We start from the raw sequence: 27,324 nt of genomic DNA on the forward strand, positions 1-27,324 counted from the left end.
GCTGTTTTTCAGGAATAGAATAGTTAGAAATTTTCAGTTTTCATTGATACACAGCAAAATCCTTTGTTAATGAGAAAAAAAAATACACTGGCATTTGTTGCTATGAAAAATCTTTTTTTGTTTGTTTTGTTTACATAAAACACGTAAAAGACTACTCTTTTCTTCCTTAGAAACCTTTTCTTCTATAAAGCCTTAAAGAAAATAGCTGTCTAATGCTTTAATTTCTAATGGAAGGCAAAATATAATGTTCATCCTGCATCATGCATTCCACTAATCTTGCTGAACTACAATGTACTTTCGTTGATGTTGGTTTCATCTGTTATTCTGTGTCTAAATATCGCTAGTCCCTTGCAGTGAATCCAAAGTCTCTGTACAAGCTGCTCAAAAAGAAGACATTTTTTGTCTGTATAGAGTAACATCATCTTCCTTACTACGTGTAAATTTCTGTTTTAGCTTAATTAGAAAAAGATACTACTTTTGTGTTATCTTTTCATTTGTGGAGACTGGAAAAGAGTGAACCTACTACTTTTTTTTTTTTTTTCCTGAATGTATAAACAGTAGTCAGATAATATCTGTATCAAGGTCTTTGCATGAAATATTAGTACTAAGTAATTCCACTGAAATTAAATGGGGGCGGGGGGGAGAGATTTTTTAGGTGACTGATCTGTCTGATGAGATCAAAAGGGCATCTGTGACTGAAATTTATCCCTTGAGTTCTGCAATTTCTTCTTTTCAAGTATTACCAAGTAGTACAAGAACTCATTGCTGCTATCACATGATATCTAAATTTATATCATATCATGTGTCTTTGAAAAACTGTGGAAGTCAGAGTTTTTCCTTTGGGAATGAAAAGATAAATACAAATGTATAAAATACAATAACTTAGATAAGACTGTGAATAGTAATTTCCTTTCTTCTCCCTTCCTTCTTCTAATACTGATAATCTACTGATGGCTTATAGTAGCTGTAATTTTAATATTCCCTTCTGTTCACGATACTGTAACTACTTTTGCCAACAGACATAAGAGTGGAGGCAGATTTCCCTTTCTCTCCCCATACGCATCCCCACAGTGTCATTGATCATTTGATACATCAATATTCAATGGACTGAGTGTTTAAAACATGAAAAATGGAAAATATAAGATGGGTTCAGCAGTGTGGTTGTTTCACCTCTGGTTGGTCTTGTTGTTAAATCACAACTGAACCATAAATCAAGTACTGTAACATCTCCCCCCCCCCCCAATATGAAGTTGCTCAGTGTTTTAGGAGCCTAAAGTGTTTCCTTTTCTATTTTTCTTGTTCCACCTTTTGTTGAGGTACACCAAACTTTCTGGGTGGCCACAACAATTGATTTGAGTTTATGGAGGTATCAAAATTCAAGTAGTCTTAACAATATGGATTTTCATGGTGATTGCTTTGGGTATAGTCCATCTGATAAAAGATATAATGAAAGTTCAGAGACTGCAAAAATGACTGAGGCATATTCATCAACTTGCTTTGGAGTGTGACAAAGAGTCTATATAAGTACTTTATTGTTAAACGTGAAAATGTGAAGGGAGAGAGCCAAGAGAAAGCACTGTAAGACAAGAAAATATTGACACATGTTCAACTTTACCATAAAAGCAACGTATGTAGCATCACATGATATGGTATGCAATGAAAAATCACCCTTAGAAAATGACTGCAGAATTTAGGAGATAAATGAATCTTTCACAATGACTTATATTCTTGCCAATGATAGTCAACAGTTGCAAAATAAAGACTTCACGGCTGCTTGAGTTAAACTTCACAGTATTAATGCAGCTGTTTTCAAGATAATTATTTTCCTTGAGTGGCCAAAAGAATTTGGCTGTCTGTCTTATGCCTTTTCAGCTCTCACATTATTGGGAAATGCCCAAAACAATTCCAGTTGTAAAAGTAGATGAAATGTCTTACTGATCAAAGATACTGTGAATGTGTAAATTCACACATACTGTGATACTGTGAATACTTCCACTCTAACAGAACTAAAAGTCTGATTAGAAAATGTTTACAGAGGCAATGGGACAAAGACAGAGACATCACAAGGAATGTTCATTTTAAAATTCTGTTTAATGTTCATGTAATAGAGAACAAATAGTTAACTCCTAAATACAGTCATGGGGGAAGAAGGAGGGAGAAAGGGAGAAGTCTTTCCAAAGCAGAGAAAGTCTATATTTGAAAATACAGAACACTATCAGTTCTCAGACAATTCCCATGTAATCACAGGATGGTTTTGATGTAATACATATTGCATAAAAATAGATGGCAAGATCTGGAATAGCTATTAGGACTAACCATCCTCATAGGATCCTGAACAAACTTCTAACGTTTAGATACATCCATATGCTTGCCTTAGAGCTGTGAGGGCTCTTCACTCCCACTTTTTAACTTTTTTTTGTTCGTCCATTGGAACAAACCTCTGTTTAAAATTTAATTTTGTATGTATTTGCGTTTTTCCAGAAGCAAGATTTTTTGAGGATTCAGGTACCTATCTTGTGATTTTTGCATTTGCTCACAACAAAACCAGCTTAAGGGCGCTATATAACACTTTTAGTAACAAAGCTGATTTTTTGAATATACCTTATGTTCATAACATCTAACATATTGTTGTTTTTGAAATTCCCAGCATTTCAAAATTTTCAAAGCTGTCAAAATTTTGTTTTCACTTTGCAGTGACAGGAACTACTGCCCAATAGGGCAAACAGTCCTTGAAGAGTAAAAAATTAACCCCTTTACAGTTATTTAGTGTGGTGGTTTGGTCACAGCCTGCAGCCAAACGCACTCAGTCTCTACCCTTGCAGGACGGGGGAGAAAATATGAAGAAGCAGAAAGTGAAAATTTATGGGTCAAAATAAAGACAGGAAATGGTTCACCAGTTATTGTCATGGGCATAACAAACTTAACATGAAAAAATTATTGTCAGCTATCATAAACCTTTAAATACTGATTTGTGTATTTGGAAACAAAGAAGGCAAATACACAGATGCTTACAGTAAACATCTCTTTTCCCCACTTCCCAATCTCCACTCCCTTGTTATCATCTCAGGTTGCACTCAGTCCCTTCAATGAGACACAAGAGGTTGGCGTCATGTAGGCATTTCTTTCTGCCACTCCTCTTTCTCACTTATTTTTTCCACTCCTTCCTCCATTCCTTCCTAACTCATTGCCTCTGCTTCAGCATGGGTCCTTCATGGGCCTCAGTCCCTTCAGTTTGCCAGCTTACCCTTCAGTGTTACCAGCTCTGCCACAGAGCAAATCCTACTCCTCTGGCCTTGGTGCTCTCACATTCCTTTGCTCCTTCCCTCTTGTTGCTTTACTCTTTCTCAAATAAATTTTCTGAAAAGTGCCACCAGTGTGGCTGCTGGGCTCAGGTATGCCCTGCCATGAGGCTGTTGGAGCTTGCTGGAACTAGCTGGAACTGGCTCTGTCTCCTCACAGGGGCCTCCCAAGGCTGCTGCTGCAGCTCCCAGCTCCCAGCTTCAGGACACCTGAAGCTAATACATCTTGGTATAGGATACAATTCAGGAATACACATAGCTTATAAACATGCATTTAATTCCATCTAAGTCTTCAGAAAGACAGAGAAACATGAAAGACCGTGATATTTATTTTATTTTATTTTATTTTATTTTATTTTATTTTATTTTATTTTATTTTATTTTATTTTATTTTATTTTATTTTATTTATTTTATTTTATTTTATTTTATTTTATTTTATTTTATTTTATTTTATTTTATTATTTTTTATTATTTTATTTGATTAATTAATTATTTATTTTATTTATTTTTAGTGCTTGAACTGTATAATACATATGAAGGGGTAGACTTATTTAGGGAGGAAAGATATGTAAAGTGAAAAAAAAAAGCAGGAGCTAAAGGATTGGAATCAGAGGCTGAAAAAAGGAACAATAATGAAAAATGCTCATAATCCCAGTTAAGCCAAATTTTACCAATTATCATTAGATATTTATCTCAATCAGATACTGCTATGTTTGCTCTAAAAACTATTCTAGTTCCACCAAATACAGTAGAAGTTTCTGTATCATCTTCATTTTCTTTGCTGAACAGCAGTACCTGTTTATCCATTCATATGGTGCCTTTCACAGAATATTTTCCCCCTTTTGGTGGTTTCAAAAAAGCTACAAGTGGAAAACAAACAAACAAACAAACAAAAAACCACCACCTTTTGCCTGTTTTGTTTTTGTATGGTTTTTGTTTTTTACTTCTTTCTGCCATGTGTAATACAGTTAAGGACTGTGTCACAAACTTTATATTCTTATATTGGTAGTCCCAGTGTAATAAAAAATAACCCCAGTGGGACAAACTAGTCCATGTTTTCCTGGCTCTGATCATGTCTTCCTTAGAAAATTAGAGCCTGTTACCATTGGATAGTTATGTAAATACAGATGCTGATTTCATGTCAAGTTCTCAGTTCCCATGCATGTGTAGGCCTGTTTTAGGGTCGTTTTGTTTGCAAAAGAAAGTGATGCTGCTTATGCTGCAACTGACAGGATAGAAAGTTTCACCTCTGTGGAAATAAGGAAGTCACATAAAGGTTTTTATTTTTTGTTTGTTTGTTTATGTTTGTTTGTTTGTTTTTCTTATTTGCATGTGTTATACACAATATACTCTCTTCAATTAAAAACCCATTTTGAACATGTAACTATTTTAATATGCACACAGATCACTGGATTTTCAAGTATTTCATTATCAAAAATCAAGGCTTACTTTTTTAATTGCTTTTGAAATGTTTACCCAATACATTTCCAGAAGTACTTATCTGAAAGAAGTGGATATTAAGCTCCTCTTCTATAAGCTGGCAGATAAGCTTATTTTATATTTGCTTACCAGAGAATTATGCAGTCAGTGTTTACTGAAGTTTATGAAAACAAATCTCTCTCCACAAAAACATGACATTGTATCTTCTATTTTGAACATGGAAAACTGCTATGTTTGGCAAAATCCAGTCTGAGTAGGAAGTTTTTTCTATGCAATATTTTTTTGCAACAGTAAAAAAAATCACTATGAGTCTCATAATGGAAGTGGGTCATGACTGGGTCTTTCTGCCACTGTACATAAGAAAATGTTATAATCAGGTTTTAGGTAGAAAGGTTGTGTACGAATTGCAAGAGGAGCACAGCCTTAACTGCAGAGTAAAAACACACCTTGATTTCAATAGGAGATATAGGGGTCTTCTTTCTTAAAGGATGACAGTGGCACCTATAGCAAAAGAGGTTGTAGCAAATATGTGAAGAAAAGTGTACCCCAGTGTCCAGATCCCAGATCTAGATTAAGGTCCTAGTGAGAGGCAATTACTAATTTAGGTAACTTCAGATTGACATCTTGCTCCAGAGTCAAGATGTCCTACTGCCTGTCCTGCTTGAAACCTAAGGGGGGAAAAAAAAAAGGGGGGGGGGGGGGGGGATTCTGGAGGAAAGTTGCTTAGGGTGTTGTTTACAGGGTATAGCCATTCTGACAAGGCTGTGTTTTATATAATCTTTGAATATAAATTGCATTGCATGGTACTATGAAACAAATGAGCAGATTTGACATATATGTTTGTTGATTTGCTTGTAAATTTTCTGTAATTTTTCTTCTCAGAGATTATATTGTAGAATCATAGAATATCCTGAGTTGGAAGAGACACACAAAGATCATTAAGTCCAGCTGTTGGCTCCATACAGGACCACCCAAAGATCAGACCATGTGTGTGAGAATGTTGTCCAAATGCTTCTTGAACTCCAGCAGTCTTAGTGGTGTGGCCATTCCTCTGTGGAGGCTGTTCCAGTGCCTGACCACCCTCTCAGTGAAGAACCTTTTCCTAACATCCAGCCTGAACCTCCTCTGTTGCAACTCCATGGTGTTCCCTCAGGTCCTGTTGCTGTCACCAGAGAGCAGAGATCAGTGCTTGCCCATCCGCCCAAAACCGCACACAGTACTTAAGGTGAGGCTTCACCAGTGGAGAGTAGAGCAGGAAAATCCCTTCCCTCCACTGGCAAGCAATGCTGTGCCTGATGCACCGCAGTGTATGGTTGGCCCTTTTGGCTGCCAGGGCACACTTTTGACTCACATTCAACTTGCCATCAACCAAAACCCCCAGATCCCTTTCTGCGGTACTGCTTTCCAGACTCTCATCTCCTAGTCTGTACACACAGCAAGGTCTGCCTCTTCCCAGGTGCAAAATCTGGCACTTGCTCTTGTTAAACTTCATATGGTTGGTGATTGCCCAGCTCTCGTTTGTCAAGATGTCACTGCAAGACCTCTCTACCCCCAACAGGGTCAACCGCTCCTCCTGTTTTAGTGTCATCCACAAACTTACTCAGTATACCTTCAATTCTTATATCCAAATCATTTATGAAAACACTGAAGAGAACCAGTCCTAAAATGTAGCCCTAGGGAACTGCACTAGTGACTGGCCACCAGCCTGATATAATCCCATTTACTATAACCCTTTGAGCCCATTCCGTCAGCCAATTGTTCACCCATCATATTATGTTTTTATCTAGCTGTATGCTGGACATTTTGTCTGGAAGGATGCTATGAGAAGTGGTATTGAAAACTCTACTGAAAACCCAAAAGACTACATCAACTGGCTTCCCTTGGTCAACAAGATGGGTGACCTTGTCATAAAAAGAAATTAAGTTTGTTAAGCAGGACCTTCCCCTCATGAACCTGTGTTGGCTATGACCAATGATGGCATTGTCCTTCAGGTGTTTTTAAATAACTCACAGGATAATTTTCTCCGTAATTTTACCAGGCAGTGAAGTGAGATTGACAGGCCTTTAATTACCAGGGTCTTCTTTCTTGCCCTTCTTGAAGATTGGAACATTTGCCAGCTTCCAGTCAACTGGGACTCCTCCAGATTCCCAAGACCTTTGGAAAGTAGTTGAGAGAGGTCTCTGAGTACAATGGGATGAATAACATCAGGCCCTATAGACTCATATGCATCCAGTTGGAGCAGCAAGTCCTCCACAAGTTTGGGGTTGGCTGGGAGTATATTGTTACCACAGGCATGGTCTTCCAACTCAGGGCACCTGAGGTCCCTGAGCCCATCATCGGTATTGAAAACAGAAGCAAAGAAGGCATTAAATGCCTCTGCCTTGTCTATGACCCTGTTTGTGACCATGCTCACCAGTGTTTTCTCTGGTCCTCCTTTTGCTGTTAACAGATTTTGTATTTAATATTTAATATTTTTGTATTTAATATAACCCACACAATATAATATAATATAATATAACATAACATAACATAACATAACATAACATAACATAACATAACATAACATAACATAATATATATTATATTATGTTATATTATATTATATTATATTATATTATATTATATTATATTATATTATATTATGTGTACTACAATAGTGGCCAGCTTCAACTCTAATTGAGCCTGGGCCACACAAATTTTCTCCCTACAATGGACAACAGCATCCCTGTAGTTCTCCCATGTCACCTAACTTTACTTCCAGTGGCCATACATATGTTATGTCATTTATGATTATGATTATGATTATTCATAAGAAGAACAAAGAGTAACCAACCTATAACTGCTTATTTTCTTTCTAAACTTGTAAATATAGATCTTCAATGGTTTCCTAGATTAATCTGTACTTTGTTGTAAATTCAGCCACTGGAAACCAGAATGAATAACAAAGCATGAGATCTGCAAACAGCTTTGGTTACCTAAATTTTGTTCTAAAAATCAAAGTCCAAGAGTAGGTTTTCTTGTTCTAGAAATGTTCAACTTCTCTAAGGTACTTAAGGTTTTACTGATAGGTATGCATACAGCCACTCAAGCTTCATGGTGCTGAGCAATTTAACATCCTTCTCATGTCCCATTTTCCTAATCAGGGACCCTGTCAGCTACCTGGTGGACATTTTCGGAGCTTTTTTTTTTTTTTAGTTTGCTTTCCTTTTTGGAAAAAAAAATGTTTATTTTTTTACCTAACTTGAAGAAGCACTAAATACCTTGCATGAAGAAGCATTGATCACAGTCCCTGTTCTGAATGACACTCAAACTGTAATATAAGACTGTGAAAACGAACAACTCCCTAACCTTGAGTATGTCAAGTCAGAGACGGGTTAGAATACCTGGATGTTACTACCTACTGCAAATATCAGAGGAGTGCCAATCTGAACCAGGATTTTCCCACAGCTCTGAATGTTGACTTACTGCATAGAAAGCAGTCACGTTTTTTCCCCATTTCTGCATGATTTTTTTTTTTTTCTTTTTCATGCCTGATGACAAAGGATATAATTTATGGCTGTGAATTTTTAATTGAAATAGACATCTTCTTCCAAATCATTATTGATGATCAGTCATCAGTTAGACTGTCAGTCATACTCTTTTCCCAGTACTCATTGTTAATTTCACATGCAGCTTTCTGGGTTCTGTAAATCTCATTTTCAGTGCCTGATGTTTCTTAAAGCATCATTAAAATTGCACGAATTCCTTACCTTTAAACTGCAGATTTCCTTCTGCTAAAGCACAGTCCAATTTCTCCTGGATAATGAGACTTGTTTGGAAGTTTAATGGAAAACACCAGATTCAGAGATTTTCAAGGTGATAAAAGAATGGGTGAAATTAAAGAGAAAAGCATAAATCCAAGTCTTTACCCAATGCCTTTTAAATTCAGTGACATTATAAAACAGATGTGGCTAAAGAACAGGTGATAAGTTTTGCAGAAATATCTTGTCTTCTCTAGAAAGATATTTCCTCTGTAAGTACAGAATACTGAGTCATGTGCAAGCTTACTGTTTCACTTACAGGATGCACCTAGGGTTACAGATGTTCCACCTGAGGTTTCCAATGCAACTTGCCATACACCTACACTGCTCAGCTGACTGTAAAAAAAAGAATCAAATCTTATTATGTTCTAGCAACATTTTCAACATAAGTTTTCCTATGAAAGGCATACAATGAAATAATAGGAAATGAACATATCTTTTCATTATTTGCAGTGCTTCCTTCCAAAAAATTTTATTTCTGTAACTCATTATTCCACTATAAATATTGTGGACTCACATAAGTGAGTGAAGGTTACTGAAGTATCTCTAATTTTAGCTTTCAGTGATAAGCATTATTTTTAAAAAAATGTTTTCTATTTTAATCAGAAAAGTGGAGCAGAATACAAGGAATACAGGAATACAAGAACCAGAACACAACAGGAATACAAATAGTTTCATAAAGAAAATACCTTTCAAGGCATTGGTTTACTAGACAGACTGATGCATTTTTCTTATTTTTTTTTCTTTTTTCTTTTTTCCTTTCAGTTAATGCTAATACAAATACTATATCAAATCATTCTCACTCGTTCAAATTAAAAATTCACACATTACATGTTCCAAAATGTTGTGAATTATCTCTGTCCTGTTTCATCTTTCTGTTTCTCTTTTATTGCCTGAAGCCAACAGGAGAGCCCTGAAATGCCTGCTATATATCAAGAATGAGAGAACTTGTAATTCACACACAGCAGTAAGAAGTGTCATTCATCATTAATGTGATGAAGATAAATGTAGTTGGCCACTAAAAAGAACTTTATGAAGATGACTCTGGCTTGCAGGAAAAAGGAATATTCATTTGTTACATTCTTTCAAAAATATCTCTAAGACAGTTTTCAACTGCTATCTTTAACATCCTTTAGGATCCATGGATTTTTTTATTTTATTTTTTTTTTTTTTTAAGAAAAGGAAGTTTGTAGAGTCAGTGCCTTTTTTATGTTGCTGCTTTGGGCATTTTCCTTGGAAAAGCATTAAAAGCAAGAAGCCTTTAAGCTTCTGGCAGTTAAGCACTGTTTCTTTGAAACAGGAAAATAAAGATTCTAATAAGTTAGAGTCATGGAGGTATATTTTGGAAAGCATGCCTTCAATTGAAGAGACCCTCTACACACATGATTTATGCATGTAGCCCATGATTCATGACATTGTCAGTTCAGAGGTTTTTGGGCATTTGTGTTGGCGAAGTCACTTGGTAAATCAGAAGAATGAAAGGAATACATTATATGTTCTGTATCTCTGCAATAGCCATCAGGGAGGAGGTGTGGAAGGAGGCTTAGATTTCCAAGTGTATTTTGACAAGTAGCTGTTTTTTAAATTACCCAAATATATTTAAGTTTCTGACCACATGTAATTTGTGTGGTGGGTCCTCTCGTCTGAAAGGCATTTGTTCACTTAGAATAGTGTTTGGCCAATACACAGGGATCCAGGACACATCAACAATTTCTCTCTGATGTGGAGAAACCTCTCCCAGACTTTGAAAATTAGTATTTTGTTATCTGCTCTGTATTTATTTTTTGATAATGTAAAAATATATGTTCTTAAAGCAGCTGTTTCACTGAGTTAGTAGTTTGGTGTGGGCTGAGGGCCAAGTTAGTTAAGTGCTGTTTCTGTCACTGCCATTGAACTGCCATGCCAATGACTATACAGTTGAATCACCAACGGAGATACTTTTAGAGATATATATAATTTATTTCCTTTAAATAATAATAATAGTAAAAAAGGGCTTAGGCCTGGACTTATTAATTACTGTATTTGCTTTTCTTATTTGCTGTTGAGTATTATGGTCATCACTTTCAGAAATGACAGACCTGGAGTTTTTTTTTCACTCTTTTCCAATAATTAGCATGAAGCAAAATCATGGAAGTTGGGCCATGGTTGCTTCTAAATCATTTTAAAAGTCCATTATACAGTATGTTCAGTTGTTGCAAGAAAGCATATTATTTCCAGCTTTGCAATGTAATGTATCTTTAGAGTGAGCTAATTTATCTCCCTCAAGAGACAGGAAATAAACGTGGGAAGATTTGTTTTCTCAAATGTGTTATGAAATTCTGACAGGTTTTGAGGTTTCATATTAAAAATAACCTGAAATAGTTCTAGGCTTAGCTTTGCAGCATTTAGCAGGGTATAATTTACCTCACTTCTAAACAAAACTCAATATCATTTCTGCACATAGAGCACTTCAATAAAAGTAGCTTTTCTGGAATTAACTTAATAAATGCTTGATTCTAAGAGAAAATATCTAGAAAATATATTTTAAAATACATTAAAGTCTTGTAAAACACATAATAAAATCAGAAATGTTCTAGATACTTTTTGAAAAACATGTAATAAAACCTCCAATAACAGAATAAGACAGAATGCTTATATTTTTGACAAAGAATTGTTCAAGGGAATAAGTACCAGGATTTGGAAGCATTGTTAATTAATAATGAAAATGGATGTCAACTTCCCATGAGAGATGCACCAACTTTACAAGTTAGCTGCAAAAATAGAAAATAGTTCACATACTCTACCTAGAATGTTCGAATCTGTTTTTCCCTTGTTTTTTATGCTTTGTAATGTTTTTCTGCAAACTGCTGTAAAATAGTTACCCCCCAATACTGATCAGAGGCAATATTTCCAAAGTAAGGGTAAAAAGGATATTTTTATGTTTTAATACATACTAGTAAATCTATATACACTATGTATGTATGTGTATATATATATGTACTATATATGTATACTAGTAAAGAGATTTACTATACCTGGTAAATCTCTTTCATCCCTCATTTGAAAGCCATAGGATTTATATATATAAGTTGATATATTACTAGTAAAGCAATAGTATTGTGCCACCTTATTAAGTCATGCAAAGCATGGTTACAAAAGGAATTGTCTTGATTTTTAGCTACTCATTGAAATAAAACTTTTTTACAGATGGAAAAGTGAGCTGTGCATGCCTAGACTGGGTATGGCAAGTTTTTCTTAACTCTTTTTCAATATAACATTACTAACATTGCTGAAATAATAACCTTACTAATCGGATTATTCGTTCTATTTAGAAGATAGAGGTTGTTTGTTTGTTTCTTTAAGAAAAAGTAAAGCTTTTAATAAATATAAACTCTAAAACAGTGGCAGCAAATTGTTTTAACGTATGCATTCTGCATGTAAAATAAATATTTTTCCTTAAAACAAAACAAAACAAAAATTATACAACAAATACTTTGAAAAGCAATTTTGATTGTGAACTTTCAACTGTCTTTCTCAGCTCACAAGCATGAAATAAAGCAAACTATGCAGTGCATATGATTTTGAAGCTGTAGGTTTTGTGGAGTATAAACATATCTTCATATGCATCTTCACTTTTAGCAAAATGGTGACACAATGTCTAGTACTGACACTTATTAAGACTAAGGAATGGGTGATATATACTACAAACTTCTAATTCAAAGTGAAGAAATACTATTATTCACACTACAGTGAAAGAAGTAATGCGAAGTTCCAGTACGCAGACATTTTATTTCATTCTAAGCCAACCCATACTGTTCAGTACTAATAAATTACCTGTGGAGGTCTGAGGGACAATGTGAGGTCAGTCAAATTAACCTTCTCTTAAGATACTGTATTACTTTTGTTATTAAAACCTTCAAAGCCTTTTTATGCTGGTGAAACAATGGATTTTTGTTACATAAAATTCTCAATATCATTAGCATTAAAAATGCATCAATGTTAGACCAGCTTCAGGCTCAGATAGGCCAATTAAAGTTACTTTTTAAATACTTGTTTTTTCCTGGAAATATTTAATTATTTTGTATTCATGGTGAAAGAAGAGGATCATTCCCCCTTTCCAATACAGTCTGAAAGTAATTAGCAAAGAAAAAAAGAAGCCATTTCTCTTTTGAGCAATCCCAGATTCCATTTATTTCCTCCTGTATGCTTTGTAAACACAGATGGCATGTGTCAGATACTGTGGAAAACAAACAAACAAATAAAAACAGTGGAAAATACAAATACACTGGACCTTTTCATTACTCAGACCTTCCTGATAATGAGTGATAGTAGTGGTCTGCAGAAGGCTCTGCACCCTCTCTGCTCTGTGAAAAGGCTTTTTATTAGGGCTGTTGGGGAGTGCTGGATACTGGAGCATGATGGTCGGCACCTTATAGGGTGTTGCTACTCCAAATCTGCCAATGTCTCATCACAAAGCCCATCTGAATTTTGCTGTGGAACAAATATACAGCAGAAGCGCTTTGTGTCAGAATACAGAAGAACGCTTAGTGGAGATTAAAAAAAAAATAAATGAAACATTGTTTTCTGAATTCATGACAGATATCGTATGTCTAGTATCTGCTCCTAAACAATTTCAAGAAGGCAGATGTAAATTTACTGCTATCCTTGCACAACAAATAGCTTTTAAAATCTTGTCTTTAATATATTAATGTCTGTGTTCATTAGTTGTCATTTATAGAAAACCTTTATGATGCCAGAAATACTTATACATCTTATGCAACCTATACCCGTGGTTTGTAGTCATGACTTGATAAGAGGGTTGCTATACTGTGTTTACATCATTTCCAGTCTTTAATGAAAGACTCAGCTATGTGTTTTACATTGCAAAATACTGCCTACACCAGTGATCTGATAAACTTTTACATCCCTTATTTCAGATTGTTTCTTAAAACACAAGTAACGATGCACTCTTCACCTTCTAGAATAAAAATTCTTTTACTGGAGGCATTTTCCTTTCCTTAAGGCAATAATGATTATATTAGGAGTCACAACTTCAAGTGAGCCATAGAAGTTGTAAGAGAGATTGCAAGATTGACAAAAAATAACTTAAATGGCTATTTATGCTAATTTGAGTTAATAAGATTAAGAGGGCTAAAAAGCTGAAAAATGCAGAGTTTTGGGTTGGCTGAGGGCCAGTTTCAACAAGTAATTGCCTGCATAAAATTGTCAATATGTGAATGTCTCTTCATTACTCATACCAATGCTTGTCTAAATTTGCATACTGCTTTTCACTTCTTCGTCTTGGCTGATAAAATTGTTGATGACACTAGCAACAAAAATAAGATGTCCCATTATCAGGCTCATCTTCAAAAACATCACAGAGAACATGTTCAGGCAAAATAAAAGACCTTGTTGCATCACCTCTGGTTATACTGGGACAGCTAAGTTGATGAAAGACTGTTGTATACACAGATTTCTTAAAGATTTCAGATGTAGCATATTATTAATTTCAAAAAAACTTCTAAGTTATGTTGCATTTTATATTTATATTTATAAGAACTTTTCCAAGTCTGAGTTGTGGGAACTGTCCTCGGGAAAATGAATGTATGGATATTGTGTCTCATCTTCATGCTCTGTAATCACTGTTAAAATATACACTGCCCTATCTATGAAGCAATTCACAAAGTCAAGCTCCAATGCGTCACTCAAGGTTGTAGAACTTAAAGAGTAGTTAAAGAAAGAATGAAGGAAAGAAAGAAAGAAAATCCAACCAAGACATCAATGTAATAGAAATAACAATTACAGCTAGGTAAGAGATTATTTCCTACTGTAAATATTCCATGGAAATACTTTTCTCCTAATTTAAGATGATAAACAGACCACACTTACACAGCTAGAAGTTGTAATTTACCCTTTTATCTTTAGAAAAGAAAGGACTGAATATATACATATATCAAAAATTAATCATTAACATATTTATCAGCAGTTCATCAGTATTTCAAAGGACTATGGTTTATCTAAATCTGTTTCTAATCTTTATAAAAAACACTGTGTCATAAAAATACAAAAGTATATTGGAAATATGTCATGCCTAATACTTTTTTTTTTCTTTTTTATATGCACCTCTTTTTATGTGTTTCTCTGCCTGTCTATATATACTTTGGGTTTTTTACCATGCAATCTTTTTGAATCTGGAGTCCTGACAACTTTTGTGTTAATTCTCATAATGTACTCGTAATGTACTTCCCATCAGAAGTACACAGTAAATGAAATTACGAGGTTTCATAGTGGGAGCCATTATCCCTACATACAGGCCTTTTCAAGTCCAGCCACCAAATTCCACAATCATGCATTCAGTACATACCAACAGATTTAAAGAAAATAGTATTAAAGAGTTATTAAAATGTATAGTGCTTTAATTTATGCTTTCATTCTTTCACCCGAAAAGCTGTCTTTCAATACCATGATAGATTCAACTCATTACCTCAGACTACCTCTATTTTTATATTCCTTAATAACCCTATACTGATGCTACTCTTCAGTTTTCCCCCCTCAACCTCTGAAAAACAAGAAAACCTCTATCAATACAAGTAAATGATTTACATTTGTTAGAAAAAGATTAAATCTTTACATACACTTCAGTTGTGCTTCTTCAATTTTATGAAGACGTCTAAATAAGCTATGGATATTGAAGTTTTTGTTTGTTTAAGAAAAAAAAAAAAAAGACCTCAAAATTCTAGACATAGGTTTGTATTTTCCTTCAATAACATTTTCAGAGAATTAGATTTGCTGAAAGAAACTACTTCCACATTTCTTACTTGAACTTGGGAATGGGAAGCCATTCCTCAGGGGCTGCAGGTTGGGAAATCAAACTTGTGAATTGCTGAAGATGCTTTCAGATATTCTGAAATAAAGCATTGATGAGAATAATAGTTGGTACACATATTTAGCTTTCTCCATGATGCTGGTTGCCTGGAAACCAGCAAAAGGCATATAGTCAGAGAATAGTTCAGATAAAACACTTGACATCAATCTCAGCAGGGTAAGGAAAGAGAAAAACACTGATTAGCTCACCCAGATTGTTATATACAGGAATCCAATCATCCCGTTTTATCATTGAATGTCCAAGCTGACTTCAAAACTTAATTTATCACAAAATTTGTGGTAGTTATTAAATAGGGCCATTATTTGCATAATTTAAAAGATGATTTAACTATATATATATATAGTTATATATATATATAATATATATATATATATATATATATTTGCAGAATGTGCCCTTGGTCTGTTTGCATCTACTGGAAAATATGAACCCGAGGGAAAAAATTTGCCTTTTTTTTTTTCCTGAATTTGGGTTGTTTGCCACTGGATAAATAACAACAACAAGAACAAAAAGGCTTATTGTCCTGAAATCTGTGTTAGATGGCTATCTTCTGAATCAACCTATAGAGACATGACTACTGTTTGCATAAGAGCTGGGCTCAGAATCAATCTCTTTACTTGAAAACTCTTTTTACAATCTCTTTTTATCATTACTTACTTGATAAAACTGAAGTCTTAATCCTGTTACATCAAAATCAGAGAGAATCCCAATGGTTTCAGTTAAGGTAGGAAGAAACCAGTTCTTTTTTCTCAACTCTACCCACAATATCCACTTAACTATAATAAATCTCTCTCGTATTCTTAATGTCATAAAGAGTCTCTGTCAGTGAGAAAAACAACCTCTTTGCTGCCAAGGACGATAAAGTTATTATTTTCTTTGCAGAGAAAATGTGGTAGGACCAGTGTAGGATTTCAATATATATGTATATTTTTAATTTCAGAAATTCTCTTTAAATATGTCATTAGAAAGGACTTAGATGTTTCCTTTTATTTCATCTATTAATTTCATTGGACATTATTGATGATGCCAGCTTCCTCTGAACTCTTTCTCAGAAATTTTTGAACTTGCAAAGGAATTTCTCCTTGTTTTCCAGATTCAGACACCTGTTCTTTTCTGAAGCTGTCTGATAAATGGAAGAAAAAAAAATTGCAATTTTTGCAAGAAGTTAGATTACTTTACTGAAAACATACATTTTGTTCGTTTGATTGTTTGTTGTTGTTGTTTTGTTTTGTTTTTAGGTTATTCAGTTTAAATATCATTATAAGTAGATTTCCAGATATTATTACTATTTATTTACTGTAATGTTCATATTTAACAAAGTATTCCAAACATTTATCAAGACTATTCTTTTCAGTTACAGAACGAGCAAGCAGAGGGTAACACCCTGCAATGTGAACTGCCGCTATTACCACAATGGTCACCATTTGAATTGTAAAGTTATTATTCGGAGTTTTCCAGTATAAGATAGTGGCAGCCTACCTTATAAGAAGATGTAAAATTATGAGGTAGAAATGCAAAAAGCTTTGCATGATCATCTAGCTCATCTTCTGATAAAACGTCTGTTGTCTAAAATTACTCTCTTCAAATTCACCTTTTCTCGTTATATCATTCACTTTACTGATTATAAAAGCTAGCCACACACTTTGCCATTTTTATGTTGTAAAAATAATTTCTGGGGATAGAAGATCAACATGTCCCTGGATTCAAAGCTAAAAGGAGCCTGTTTTTTATTTTTTCACATATGCTTCAAAATTCATTTATTTCTATAGGATTTCAATGGAGGTGGTCAGAATTCTATTGGTGATCAGCAACTTGACAAGACAATTTATCAGAACTAGCTATATAGCATCAAAATCTTAGGATGTAAATCTTAAGGATATAAAAAAATATCTTAGGATGTAAAACGCAGAAACCAGTTTAGTCAAAATGTACATCTGATAAAAATAACATTACTTACTCGTCCACAAGCAGAAAGAATATGTAGAAAGAATATGTATTTTTTTCTCATTTAAATTCACTGTACTCTGATTCACCATAATTTAGCACTACTGTAAGACCACAGATTGCACTCAGTGTTTAAGAGCAATTTAGTGTTTTCCAACTGAAGATTTAGTGTTTTCCAATTAAAGGAGAACTAATGTTTGTGAACATATGCTAGAGTGGACTTGCATACCTATCTCCTTTGTTAACTATATCACTGACTTTCCTTTTCTAATCAAAAATATTTTTAGACCCATCTAAATTCCGTTTATTTATTATCTGAAGTATATGTCCAATATGAAGCATTCACATCTTTGCTTTTCAATCTTGCCAAAATCCAAACAGATGCCCTTCCCTTTTCTGTTCATTGCATCCTTGGTTCACATTTCTGCATGCCTTTTTCCTGTGTCTGCAGATACTTGGGGCTTCTAGATGAAACAAATTAGAGATATTGTTCAGCTTCCTGGACTGCATTTTGGTTTCGTGTCCATGATATAAGAATGACTTTAAAATCTTAGGCTTATGAAATTGCCAGTGTCCTCGTAGTGTTCTTCCATCTATACTAGGAATGATGGAGGAGTTGCCCATGCTGGCTAATTTGAAACATATTATTCATGTCTCAGTTAATATATTTGTCTTGATACATTTCTTTCACATGTACTGGAAAGATGGTTCTTTAGAAGGTGATCATAGAAGGATGTTATATTTCAGTTCACTGCACTGAGTTCTTTATGAATAAGTCTCTTCCTACGAGATCTGTAGAGGCTATTGGCGGTCAAGCTTTCCAGCTTGAGCACATAAACTAACTTCTTAAAGTTAGACAACATGAAACTCTCCTTTTAGCATGCATATGCTTGATCAGGTTTTGGTGTTGCCCTCTGCTTCCGTGACAGCATGGTTTTCCTGTCAGCTGGGAGACATGAGGGAAATGAAATAGGAAATTACCATTAAACCGAGACTGAACTTAATGACTATATTATGGTCACTAATACACACACACACACAGAGTCTTCATATATATATTTTTAAATATTATCTATCTATATTTATTTATATATTATATTTTTATAGCATTGGATTTATTATGTGTTCAGGTACTGAATATGTTCCAGAAAATTTCTTAACTCCAGAAATGATCAGTTACGTACTAGAGTCCATTACAGGTAAACAAAGTTTATTTTTGCTAAACATAGATATTTTCTCTGTTGTGCAAATGAATTTAATTCTGATGTTTATGTCCAGTAAAAACTATTTACTACAGAGTTGATTTGAGATTTCTTCTCGTCCCACAATTACCTTAAGAGACTATCTATCTTGCAAAATATTGTAATAAGTATTTGAGAAATGTATAAACATTTGCAAACAGCTCAGCTGAAATCAGATTTTCAGTTACTTTCATTTCATCAAGATGGAAGTAAGTATTAGTGAATTTATTAAAAAGTTGTATGCATGTAACTATGCCTATTGTATACCTTGTATATATATATACACATATATATGTGTATATATATAAAAGTTCCTCTTTGCCTACAAATTTCATAACATGACTTTTTTTTTTTTTTTTTTTAATCTATTTTGGATACAGTCATGTGAGAGTCCTCTGAGATCAATGTTACATCACATTACAAAGCAAAAAACTGAAAACTATGAACCACAATCTCACATTAATGCCAAGAAGAAATTGAAGACTTTTTTAGAGCAAAATTTTGGAATTGCAAATCAAGATAGCATAGGGAAAGGCATGTGAGTAAAATTGATGAGTTTGCACATGAAATTTGCATAACTGCATACACAAATATATAGTTCTTAAAATAATGATTTTATGAGAAAATAGTTTGCATAAACATTTTCCTGGGTTAAATGTTGATCTCTAGTTGTTACATCTGAGTGATTAGCAGGCTGTGCTTGTAGTGTTGTACTCTTCAGCTTGAGTTAGAAGTAAATTTTACTATACCACACTATTTTAGGATTGTATTTTTAATGAAACTCCACAGATCCATATGCTGCTTTTTATCTTGGAGTATGTATGTCGATTGAACAAAACAGCAGCAGACAGGCAGGCAGTGAAACACAATCAGATGAAGTTGGCAATGACCTACTGAAGCATTAAAGTTAAATGTGTTCCTAAAGATTTTAGCACTGCTCAGTAACAAAAAAATAGCTGTGCCCAGGTTTGCTCGAAGGAGTTGTACACATGCTTTAAGACCACTTCATTTCCTCAACCAAAGGCACAAAGTGTCCTGGCATCTGCTATGTACGTAGATTTGTGAAAAGCAAAATGAAACCTCTGTTTATGATTTGACTCTTTCATTGTCATAAGAGTATCACATTTCTGTATACCTCTTATTGTGGCATAACATCTTTGTGGCAGTTTTCTGAAAGTAAAAGTGAGTTTTAGGCATCTCCAACAGTCAATAGATATTCTTTTGTGTTTTGTATTATGTTTGTGAAGTGGATACAAGTGGAAGCTGAAAGCTCATTGCAGGATTCATTCTCAAAAAATCATTTCTCAGATCATTTTTAAGTATCCAAAGGCTAGCTCTTGACAGGGGAGATCTAAGACCCGGGATGCTTCTTTTTAAGTTAATGGAAAAATTTCCATTTCATAAAGATTTCAGAGGGTTTTGCATCCAGTTTATTTCTAATGTTAAGGTCATGAATAAAATGCAAGATGCATTTGTACTACTTTGTTCCAGCACGACTTTGTGTTACAACAGGCAAAAGGTATAATTTTGGACTGCTCTCAAAAATTAAGTCTCACCTAAGACTTTACTTGCTTGAAAATACACAAAGTGCAAGTAAATACATCCTACAAGGTATCTGTATTGTTATCTTATTCTGAGAGGTATCCTGCAATACTTCTTCAGGTGGAGCTACGTATATTTTAAAAAGTTCTCCACTGTGGCTAAACACATGAAAATAATGGTGTGTTAACAATAAATATGCAGCCCTCTCTCCCCCCCTCTTTCCCTTCCCTCCCCCACTTTCTCTCTCCCCACCTGTCATCTCCTGGATGACAACATATTTAAATACAATTCTTTATATATCTAAGTATAAAGACATATAGCATATAAGTACATATTTACACAATTAATATTTCTATAATTATTGCCCCTTTAAATGATAGATTTTCTTTTCTTTCTGTCCTTATCCAAAATGTCTATTTTGTACTAGTATCTAATTACTGTTTTAGCACAAAAAAAAAAAAGGTACATCATATCAATGTCTAAGTTTTAGCTTTTATGCGACTTGATAGGTATGACACATTATCTCTCAGCTTCTTACACCTCCTGCCCCCTGTACTTTGATGTTATGTTACAAAGTGTTCCAAGCTATAAGAAACTTTGAAGTACTTCAAAGTGTTATGAAAAGGGCAATTACAAGACTACCTACAACCAAGCATTAAATATAACAACACTATAGTTGACTCTTTTTATTTCCTTTCAAAAATGTAGGTTTACTTTTTTTTTTTTTTTCAGTGATCAAAGTGAGAAGCAATCAGAATATACTTCAGCTATACATAATCGCAGCGTATCTGAGTGTACTAGACAAACTTCTTTTACTATCATTACTGGTATATTTCCCGTTTGATTTGGAAAATATAAAATGAAAGAGAAACCACCTGTAATGTCAAACTTACATCTAAGTACAATATTTTAAACACAAATAGACCAACAAAAATGAAATCAATGCTTTTTCACATCATATCCTTCTCTCTCTTTCTTTTTTTAATGCCACCCCCATAAGACTGCAACTAATTTTGTGTTGCCGTTTATGTGTTCAGCCTAGTGTCTTCATTTTAAAGTTGTTTAAATCTCACTTCTTGGTGATACCACTCCATCACCCACACAACTACATGCATTTCTCATGCTACTTAAAAAGAGAATGAATAAAAATAAATTACACCGACAGTTCTTTTTCCTTAAACTATTTTCCTTTATAACCTGCAGACAAAATATAGTATAAGAGGATGCCCTGCAGAAATAAATACACTTAAGCCACATTACTAACAGCTGTTATATATGATCAAGATGGAAGAGAAGAGATCTTTGTCCTTGAAGGTCTTACCACTCAGGAGGGAAGAAGAAGAAAATGAGTTCCATGGTGCTATAATATCATCATTTCAGAATGTTAGAGAATGTTTTTAGTTCAAGGCTTTTGCACAAAGCTAAGTATATTTCCTGTTGTGAATACACTTTACCCCCCTTTCACCCCCCCCCAGCTGTTCTTATATTAAAAAAAAAAAAGGAAAATATATATATATATATTTAGAAAGTAATTAAATTTTCAGACTAGTTATAATTCTTTAACTTCTGTATCAGCTTGTCCTTTGCAAATGTTGTGGATCTGATATCTTATTTCATCAATTAAAATATGCAATTGATGAAAATATTTTAGAAGAAATAGAGCTTATAAGGGAAAATATAAAATATAAATTTTATTCTGAAAACCTTGCAAGTGGTATGTGAAAATAATATATAAGCTCAGTTAATTTGATAATTTTAAATCAGTTACCTGCCTGCAGTAGTGTGAAGAGATGTTTCCACTCACTGCTGAAAGTCAGCTTAAGTGGACACTTTCATGTTGTAATCATTTATGTGGAGAGACATCATATTTACTAGAGCTAGTTATAGAAAAAAAAAAAAGACTTGTCTGTAATAGTCTTATTCCTAGTACTTTTTGGTCTGGTAATATAGTCCTCTTCATAACAATTTGTCATAAAAAAATACTGCTTCTTCAGAACTTTCTTTAAAAAATATTAAATAAACAAACAAAAAAAAAAGTGAAGATTTTCTTCCCCAAAGAACAAGATACCTGTGGCATTGTGTAATTTGAAATAACTGAAAAACAGCAGATGCAGATCTTGTTTTCAGAGTGAGTAGCTGTATCAACTGGTGCAGTGAACTGCAATGCTGCACCAGGGGGTTGACATGTAAAGTAAATGGATTTGTCACCAGAGGGAATCTCAGAGACACCATGTTAACAGAAATGCTGCTGCATTGCCACAGATGTAGAAGTCACTTAACTGATACTCTCAAATTCATCTTAGTCCAAAACTATAATCTTAAAAATGTCTACCTAGCTTCTAGTTGCCAAAGATTTTATCGCTAAATTCACCATATGCTTAAGGATTATTTCTTCATGTACAGAATTTCTATCCAGAAATCACTGAGCAAAGTAGTATGTTCTCTTCTAACCTTTGTTTTAAGATCATCAGAGTAGATGTGCATTCTCATTTCTCATGTATCCAGGGGGATATAACATAATTGGTGTGTTCAGGTTATCCTTCATAAACCATGATGTGACTAATGTACCGTACAAGGGTTAGCAGGAATGGCCATATTTATTTCACTTCTGCTTTAAGATAAAGCACTGCTATTGGAGTTTATCCAATAACCCTGCAATTATTGTGCTAATCCAGTATTTGGGATAAATGAATTGCATATCTTCCTACTAGTGAGGTGATTCCCTTCCACTTTTCTTAAATCAATGCCCTAGCCCTTTGCGTTTAGCTGGACCAGGGGATGTGCACACATGTATTGAATTCTCACTACTCTTTGTTCCACTATGACTAATAAAAGCTAAACATAGTAACAGTAATTACCCAGATTCACCGACTCAGACAAAGAGGAAACGTTTCTGTAATTTGGCAGTTAGTGCACAACAAGAAAAAAAAGAGGTTTTGATCTTGGTCATGGTCAGTGCTGCAAGGCCTGCTTGAATGTTTTACAGGGTATAAACAAACCTCAGAGAACAGGTTTGAAACTGTGTGTAGATGTACTGTACAAAATGTATGTAGATGTACACACATTGAGATGTACATACAATGAAATGTACAAATTCTCTATAAAAGGAGCATTTGGAAACCTCTTGGTGTTTTCTTGTGCTTTACTGTGTTTGTATTCATTCATTATATTACAGTGTTTAAACAGCAGGAATTGATTCAACTGCATTTTGGTGGGGATTGTTGGTTTTTGTTTTGTTTTGTTTTGTTTTTATTGTTTCTTTGTTTCTCTGTTTTTGTTTTGTTTTGAATTGAGACTGTTACAGAATGTTTTCTTCAGCTTCTGGGTGTCTCTTGAAAACAGTTTGGATAAGTATGTGTCTCTTGAAAACAGTTTGGATAAGTATGTGGATATACACATTTAGAAATAACTATGCATCTTCAGCATGCTACTAATCTACTTGCAGGGCAACATATAGGTCACAGAGCAGTTTTATCCTCTAACAGTGTAGCAGTCAGAATATGAAGGCTGATACTAAGAAACATTAATCGCATCTCAGCTTCTTTTTCTTCTAATTTTGTGCTCATCAGTTTTGCACAGACTGATTTGAGGATTAAAAAGGTGCTCTAAATCATTCATATTAACTGGACATTAAACCTTTCTGGGCTTCCTTAGAACATTTTTCTGTATTTTTTCTTTCCTTTATACCTTACAGACGTCTCTTCTTCAAGAATGTTTTCTCAAATGGTGTTAACAAAGTATCTATGTTCTGTGTGTTTACAGTCATTTGCTATATGCATCCTTTTGCTTCCCATTTAGTAGAACAGTTGACATGCATTTGGTATCAGTGTTCTAGAAACCTTTGAAGAGCTCAAAAGATACACTGCACTATGTTCTCTGGTTTGAAAAGCCTAGGTTCTAAGTAGGCAAGAGAGACAAGGACAGTGTAGAGGAAGGACTACTAGCTATATTTTTACAGATATGGAGCTGAGACTTAGGCTTAAAAACTTGCCCAAGCAATATAGAATATTATGCAGAACAGGGAGAGCGTAACATCACATCTTACATTTCCTACTTACCCAGTTTATAAAAAGCAAAAAATCTTTTTCAGCTTTTTTCATGTTACCAAATTTTGAAAGATCCTGAGCAACTTCTCACAAATCTAATTCCAACACTGACACTTTTTCACATTTTTCTAAAAGTTAAGAGCATAGTATGTAAATAGTATGTAAGTGCTGTGGCATAATAGCATTTTTACTTTCTAGCATCTATTAAGCTCTTCAGGCTCACACAAGTATATCTAGACTTGCTTTTTATGAATAACCCAATGCATAATGCCAAGAAAACTAAGGTTCCCCACTGTATTTTTTTCAACCCCATAGATTTTTTTTTCCAAGTTTAAAGACTTGTTTGCCCTCATTCTCCTGTATCTCCAGAAGTCCCTGTTTGTTTTCCTGAAGTTTCTACTAGTTATCCCAAATGCAGTCTTTTCTCTAACTGTGCAGAGAGGCTATAATAAAACAAAGGACGAAAAGAGAATGAAGGAATCAGCCAAAGTGCATGCCCTATAACGTTACACTGCCCAGCACAGTGGAAAAGAGATCTACAATGAAGCAAAATAATTCATTCTGTTCCTTTTCTACTTTTTCACTGCATTCTATTTAGAAATTTCAAGTAATTTTGAGGAAATGTACAACTGCATTGTAGATTTTATGTTAGGATTTTTGAAGCTATTATTTGTTTTAATTCATTTTCCTACAATATAACCAATACTGTCACTGCCACAGAGGTTATTGTGATTATTTTCTGGTTTTTGCTCAGCAGATTTACTTTATGACATACAGTAAGCTTTGCTTTTGTCACAGCTTTCATAGAAATTGTATATTTCTATATACGTCTTCACTCATGCACAGATTAAATAAATAAATAAATAAATAAATAGCTAAAGCATATAACAGTGCATTGGACTATTATGTACTTCCTGATCCCAGTAGGACAATACTTCTAACTGTAAGTAGCGTTACTGAATTCTATGGGTTTATTTAATAACATAAAGTTATGAAGAAATGAATTTCTATAACTGAGATCTGAAGTAATAAAAGGTTCTAGGGTTAGAAACATTTTTTTATTTTTTTTTTAAGCCATCTGTTTAAGTGTCACATCCATCTTTTGTGAATATTGGTTATATACAGCTTTCTCAAACTCTAGTTTCCTGAAAATTTGAGCTAGATTTTCTGTCTTGACCCACTGTAATTACTGTGCCAGCACTGAGAACTAGTTTTCATAAAAGTATCAGGATTCAAGTTCTGACCATGACAGTCTCTTGCTCACACACTATTCATTAAAACAAAACAAAAGAAAAATCTTGAAAGCTCAAATGGTGTAAAAATGCGCTAAATACCAAAGCACCAAACTCTCCTTTTATACCTGCTTCACCTAGATTCCCAAACTTCCAGCTGCTTTATTTCTTCTGATCTGTTGATTTCATGTAACTTCAGATATGTCCTTACCTGGTGTTCAAAGTAGAGAAATGCACAGGTTATATTTACTCACTGTGAACAGATCCATAAGTTAGTTCCCTGTCAGTGAACAAATTGTCAGTTATTTTCATTGAGTGTGTATAAGCCCAGGACGACTGGGGACACAGGGATCTTTCTGTTTACAGTTTTTCTGAACATTTTGTGGAGACACGACAGTTTCCAACTTTGCTATTAGAAACTTTTGCATATCCAATTCAAAATGATCTAAAATGTTAAGGAACAGAGAGTAATTAACATTGCTAACTTGGAAAATATAATTGATTGAAAAGACTGAAGTGGAAAGTTAGGGGTTTCGCTTTGCTTTTATTATTATTATTTCTGTAGAAGAATCCTCTCTGTAGAGAAAGTATTTAGTTTAGTTTAGTGCAGCATTGCTCCTGTCAGTAAGCTTAAATATCTCTGATATTTAATGAACAATGAGCTGTGTAACATAGACACTCTTGGAACACTTACAGGGGTGTAGCTTGTTCATGTAAACACAGACCTCAGAGTTGCCCAAGAGATGCCACTGCTGATATGGAAATCATAAAACCTGTAACCAAATACTAGATTTCATACTGTTTTAGGTTAGGTAATATAAATACAAGTGTTTCTCCTTCACTTAGTATTTTTTTTTATTATTAATATTTGACAAATTATATCAATAATGTATGAAAAGTTATATTATTCATTTGTTTATTCATTCCATTTTTTCCCCACGTAATTTATTTCTGAAAACCCTATAGCAGTGATCTTGTTCCAAGTGAGAAAACTTCTATATTACCTCAGTCCGAAAGGCATTAAAAGATAATGATCAAGCATATTCCAGCTATTCACTCAATTTTTCATAATGCATTTTTTCACCAACTTGACATAAAGTAATGCTCTATTTAAAGACATGCTTCACAACAAATTTGAGGTAAACATCATATTTTTTTCCAGCAATTAATGTATTTTCTGACAGGTAATTTTATATATGCCAAAAACGTGTTCAGATTAGTATTAAATTTAATAGAAGGTCTCATCTGGGATGGACTCCATCTCAATGGATATTTGTAGTAAGTTGATTTTTTATTCTCTTTTACTAATCAATAATGTGAAACAATTTCAATATAACAACTGAGGAAGCCTGATGCTTCTCATTTCAACTCTAAATTTAGGAGTAGGACTTAATCTGCAAGTTAGAAAACATTTTGGGGATGTCAGAGAAGCATATTAAAACTACTGATGGTCTAATTTGGTCCAGACATTAGACCAAACTGCTACAGTACTCATCTGAAACTCCTAGCTTGTGTTTATGAAGTCAGATATGTGTCTTCCTGTTTTTTTGGTTTGGTTTGGTTTGTTTTTTTCCCTGCTGGCACTGTTTCACTTCTATAAAATTTTCAGTTGTTTATGTTGTGAGAAAGCAGAATAGGGAAGTTCAGTTAGCACAGATTTGTTTTCAAAGAGAGGCAAGACAGAAAGCATTCCTTTCTCAAAACTAATTTGAGGTTTGATGGCTAGAATAATTTTGTAGAAGATTGGAGAGATGGGTTTAGATCCTCTCAGGCAGAAGAAGGAACATGGGGTTTCCATATCCCATAACCTCTGGGTTTCACTAAAATGGAAAAATAATAAATTTTGAATGAGTGTTTTTTCAGCTTCTGTTACAAATATCCAACTGTTTCTTTTCAGTTTGAATAGAATGCTAT

At 34.1% G+C, this 27,324-nt stretch overlaps 1 protein-coding gene across 5 annotated transcripts in view; it reads left to right on the forward strand.

The window, feature by feature from the left end:
- The window catches only part of NALF1 (NALCN channel auxiliary factor 1), a 517,684-nt gene that overhangs the window by 352,264 nt on the left and 138,096 nt on the right, over positions 1 to 27,324 (forward strand). For 4 of the 5 annotated variants that reach the window (XM_083845998.1, XM_083846001.1, XM_083846000.1 and 1 more), the window contains exon 5: positions 18,971 to 19,128. The exons of the other annotated variant lie outside the window; for it this stretch is intronic. In XM_083845998.1, the coding sequence (XP_083702124.1) occupies positions 18,971 to 19,128 (158 nt within the window). The remainder of the gene's footprint in view (positions 1 to 18,970; positions 19,129 to 27,324) is intronic. 5 annotated transcript variants of the gene reach the window in all.

This window comes from Anser anser, assembly GCF_964211835.1.
Source record: "Anser anser genome assembly, chromosome: 1".
NCBI lineage: Eukaryota > Metazoa > Chordata > Aves > Anseriformes > Anatidae > Anser > Anser anser.